Source organism: Nansenia antarctica (assembly GCF_963989245.1).
Source record: "Nansenia antarctica genome assembly, chromosome: 17".
Taxonomy (NCBI): Eukaryota; Metazoa; Chordata; class Actinopteri; order Argentiniformes; family Microstomatidae; genus Nansenia; species Nansenia antarctica.
This window is the reverse complement of record NC_137687.1, coordinates 12,953,641-12,958,612: the sequence shown is the minus strand read 5'-3', so window position 1 is coordinate 12,958,612 and position 4,972 is coordinate 12,953,641. Positions and strand designations below refer to the sequence as shown.

The 4,972-nt window shown below is 39.1% G+C and overlaps 1 protein-coding gene across 1 annotated transcript; it reads left to right on the top strand.

The window, feature by feature from the left end:
* The first annotated feature begins 263 nt into the window (after nt 1-263).
* Nucleotides 264-4,972, top strand: LOC308172676 (dynactin subunit 6-like). The gene is made up of 7 exons (XM_080547606.1): nt 264-316; nt 572-636; nt 738-843; nt 2,115-2,203; nt 2,449-2,496; nt 3,789-3,931; nt 4,136-4,972. The coding sequence occupies exons 1-7, from the start codon at nt 279-281 to the stop codon at nt 4,235-4,237; spliced, it is 591 nt and encodes a 196-aa protein (XP_080403732.1). The 5' UTR covers nt 264-278; the 3' UTR covers nt 4,238-4,972.

The following is a 4,972-nucleotide window of genomic DNA, read 5'->3' as shown; positions in this document are numbered from 1 at the left end:
TCTTTGTTTCAGTCCAGTCAGTCCATCACTGCAGAAAGCAGGATATTAAAGAAAGTTTAATTACATTTAATTAAAATGAATTAATTAAAATTAAAGAAAGTAGACAAGGAAAGCATCGAGACAGAATAGAGGCAGAGAATAGTTAATTTCTGCACTACCAGTACCTCTCCAGCAGAGAGCAGTAGTGTCACAGTCTCGATGTGTTCCAGACATCAACAATCAATCTGCTCTTTTCAGGAATTATAATCAAGTGACGACTGTTAGCTAGCTGCTGCAGGATGACGGACCCAAACACTAAACAGATGACACAGAAAAGGTACATTTCTACATTTCTGCTACAAAGTCTTTCCAACAGTTTAGACCTAAATCATTCTGGATAATGCTGCTACAATCTCTTATTGTTTTGTTATCCAATTATAAAGCTGCTATTGTCATTTCTAAGCCAGAAGTAGCCATACTTGCTAGCTAACTCCAGCTAGCTCCATCAGGGGTGACACCCATCACATCATATTTTTATGACCAACAGTAATATCAATAATCAATAATCACAATTTCCTTGTATTTCTTGCAGTGCCAAAGTTGCAGCTGGAGCAGTTGTGTGTGTGGAGAGTGAGATCAGAGGAGATGTGACTATTGGTAACAGTTTATTTTGCACAGACTTACAGGTCTATCTAACCATGGCTGTAGTGCCATAGGGTTGCTTGGTTATTAAACATGCTCTGTTTTCTTTTTGACAGGACCAAGGACAGTAGTCCACCCCAAAGCCCGGATCATCGCAGAGGCAGGTCCTATTGTCATTGGCGAGGGCAATCTGATAGAGGAACAGGCTCTGATCATTAACAGGTATGGCACCTCTGCTATATCGTGACGTTAGAACAGTGGCGTGCAGTCAGGTGAGGCAGGGTAGGCAGTGCCTCACCCAGGCATTTAAGAAAGAAAAAGAATATCAGTCTTTTTAAAATATTTTTTAATTATTTTTTTATCTCAAAATTATATTTTTAATTTATTTTACTCATTATTCTTAACTTTAATGTGTTAATATGTTGTTAAAATAAAAATAAATGATGTAAAATGTGTTGTTATAAAAATATAATGCATGCCCTGGCACCAGGAGAGTTTGCTCCCAGAGGCTGAGGCAGACTGTGCTTGTGCTTCTGTGCTATGCGAAGTGACAGACCAACGGTTTCGTAGGTTTGCGCATGCGTAGTCTGTTCTCACATTGTCTTCATTGGAGGACGTTGAGGCACTGTGCCACGCTGCTTCTGACAGCATGATTGACAGTTTGCGTTTGGCTTGCCGTAGCGGCATCCTCTGCTGTTCGCGCCGCGGTTCTAGGTGAATGTAGGCAATGCCATACAGGCTGTTGCGCTACGCTATGTGTAGTTATGAGATAACAATACATTTGACATTTTTGACCAGCTATTTGATAGTATAGTATATATGGGCTATGTGATTGACTTTAGTATAGTATATTAGCCTACATTACAGTCATTTAGCCGACGCTTTTATTCAAAGCGACTTACAATAATTGCATTTAACGTAGGAGTGTACTGCTTTTTTAAGGCAAAATGAAGAATAGCAAACTAAAAATACAGTATAGCAATAAAGCAATAGCAATAGCATAGAGAAGAATAGCAAACTAACAATACACTAGGTGCAGGGAGGATTCTGGTAGTAGACCTACTTCTTGAAGATGTGAGTTTTGAGCCTGCGTTAAAAGATATAAGGGCTATTTATTGCCTTTATAGTATGCGCTATGCCATTTGAAGTCTGGCTGCTGCGTTAATCGCATGATTTTGTTTTTAATAGCTCACTGCCTACCCAGCCAATGACCTCACTGCACGTTACTGCGTTAGAATGATAGGGTTCTATCTCCATTTTTGTCATAATTGAGTTTTTTACATAATCTGATCCATTAGGTGTCTGTGTGGTGTTATTTTTTAAAATGTTGACATTTTTGAGTTAGTAATTCATAAAATACAAAGGTTCCATCTCACAAAACATAATGGAATGTAAACACTTTGACGCTCAATATCTCTGAACTGCCCTAAACGGAGATAGAACCTTATCATTCTAAACTCACGATTTGTCTCTATGTTTGCATTCAACTTTAGTTATCCAGAAAACATCATGCCTGACACTGAAGGAGTCGAACCCAAGACCATGACGATTGGGATCAACAATGTGTTTGAAGTTGGCTGTGGTATCCTTCTATTTGCTTGTGATTACAGTGATGGGTCATTGTAGATTAGGGCGTCATGCACAGCATGATGCTGTGCTATTTTAGAGGGCCATAAACTGCAGGTGTTGTTTAATTGATTAATGAAATGATTGATAGCAAAAGGACATTACAGAAGAGATTAGTGAATGTGTCAACCCAGAACAAAGGTTTATTATTATTATGATGTTCTGTATGTCTGGCGGTGTTAAAACCTTAACCAACTCAAGTATCACAAGCTTTGAAGATTGGTGACAACAATGTCATTGAGTCCAAAGGTATGGTATTTGACTGAAAATGATGTTTCAACATGCATGATGTCTGCACATTTACAATTATGCAATGCCCTCCATAAGTAATGGGACAGTGAAGTAGTTTTTTCTTTTGGCTCTATACTACTTACAAATGTTTGTAAAAAGTTAACAATTAGTATGAGATTAAAGTAGAGATTCTCATCTTTTATTTGAGGGCATTTGTGTTGGTTTCACCATCTAGAAATGACACCACTTTTGTATCGATAGGCCACCTGTTTCAGGGCACCAAAGGTAATAAGAGGGGGTGTTATGGTTTGAGCACTCGAACTGGCTTACTTGTCGTCATTGATGGTGTAACTGCTAACGGCAGCAACATCTTGTCTGCTCGAGTACAAGCAAAGGCGTCCACAGTCATTGATCATACAGGAAGTACGTATGTAGTATACCACCTCAAACATATTGCCATAGCAACTGGGCAGTGTTTCAGAGCCAAAAAGTGTCAACCTCAAAACAAACAACAATGTTTGAAGATGAAGATGGCTGCAGTACAGTACAGGATTGCCAACCAAAGACTAAACAGGAACGCTTAATTTGGACATTATATTAATCTGTGCCCTGAAATAGCGTAACTATGTACGGAAGTGTTGTCATTTCTAAATGGTAAAACAATATGTACACATGCCATCAAATAAAAGCAGAAATCCTATACATTTACTTCATACTAATTGTTTGATTTCAAATCCAAACCTTTGAAGTATAGAGCCAAAATAAGAAAAACTGTGCCACTATTTACGGAGGGCCCTGTATATAAATGGACTGCACTTATATAAACACAACACTTTCGTTTTTGGTCCAATTTTTCATGAGTTGAAATCAAAGACCTAAGACTTGTTCTATGTGCACAAAAGGCCTATTTCTCTCAAATCGTCTTCTCAAATGTGTTTAAATCTGTGTTAGTGAGCACTTCTCCTTTGCCGAGATAATCCATCCACCTGACAGGTGTGGCATATCCAGATGCTGATTAGACAGCGTGATTATTGCACAGATGTGCCTTAGGCTGGTCACAATAAAAGGCCACTCTAAAATGTGCAGTTTTATCACACAGCGCAATGCAAAGAAATAGGCCTTTTGTGTACATAGAAAAAGTCTTAGGTCTTTGATTTCAACTCGTGAACACTTGGAGCAAAAACAAAAGTGTTGCGTTTATATTTGTGTTCAGGGTATAATGGTATATACCCTCCAGCTGTCATTTCTGAGTAAGTCTTCTCAATGATTCATTTGTGTTCGATGTTCAACCTCGGCTCTGTGTTTCCCAGCTGACCTGGGTAGGAACGTCATCCTCACCAGTGGCTGTATCGTCGGAGCGTGTTGCCAGGTGAACACATGCGAAGTCATCCCAGAGAACACAGTCATCTACGGGTCAAACTGCATGAGGCGTGTGCAGACCGAGAGGCCACAGGTTAGTCTCCACAATGCCTTTCCCTTACCTCCTCATCCTAAAGGAAATAGAGGATATTCCAACAGCTTTAAACCACTAGCAAAAATAACCGCACACACTTGTAAAACTGATAGTATTGTAATGTGTCGATGTCAACGCGTCAATTGTCGGAGAGGAGTTCGTTCATGTTTCGGATGTTTATTCGATGTATTTTTCCTTGTGCAGCCTCAGACACTCCAGCTAGATTTCCTCATGAAGATTCTGCCCAACTACCATCATATGAAGAAGACCGTCAAAGGAAACTCCTCCACCCCCGTCAGGAACTAGTTTTACGGCTGACCAACATCAACAAAGCATGAATCTTGGATCCGCATCCCACCTGACCTCAACTAATGACGATTTAAAAACTATACTTGCTGAAAACCTGCTTTTAGGAGGTCGTTCTCGACTCTCCCTGTAGGACAACATAGTGGCTGAAGAGCACATTCCTAGCTTGACATCCTCTCCAGCATAAGAAACAGGCCATATCAGCACTCTAGGATATTGTATGTATTGTATTTTTAGTAGGTAAATAGTAAAAGTGTATTGTTTTTTCTTTATTCTGTTTTTTTCTTTTCTTTCTTTCTTTTTCGTCTTTGGTTCTAAATTAGAATGCTGTGTGTGGTTTAATTGTTGTATCTAATTAAAAGTAAAATCTGCACACTCAAGTTCCAGATGCAACAAAGGCCGTAGCCTTTGTCAAGTCTTAAAAGACAAAGGCTGCGGCTGAAACCGTTGTCCTGTTAAAACACATTTTGTTGCATGTGGAACTTGAGTGTGCGGCTTCTACTTCTGTTAATTGGATTTTGTTTCGTTGCCAGCACCTTGCTTAAATTGTCTGCGCTGTGCGCTCTCTTTTCCCTTAATTGTTGTATCTGCCATTGAATTTGTCGTCGACATTTATCTTAAATAATAACTTGAATTAATCTAACATTATTAATATAACATTTATTTATGATAACGCCTTGTTTTAAGTTGTTTTTCTATGGGACGAATGGCTAGAACGGTAGTACCTGACCAAAT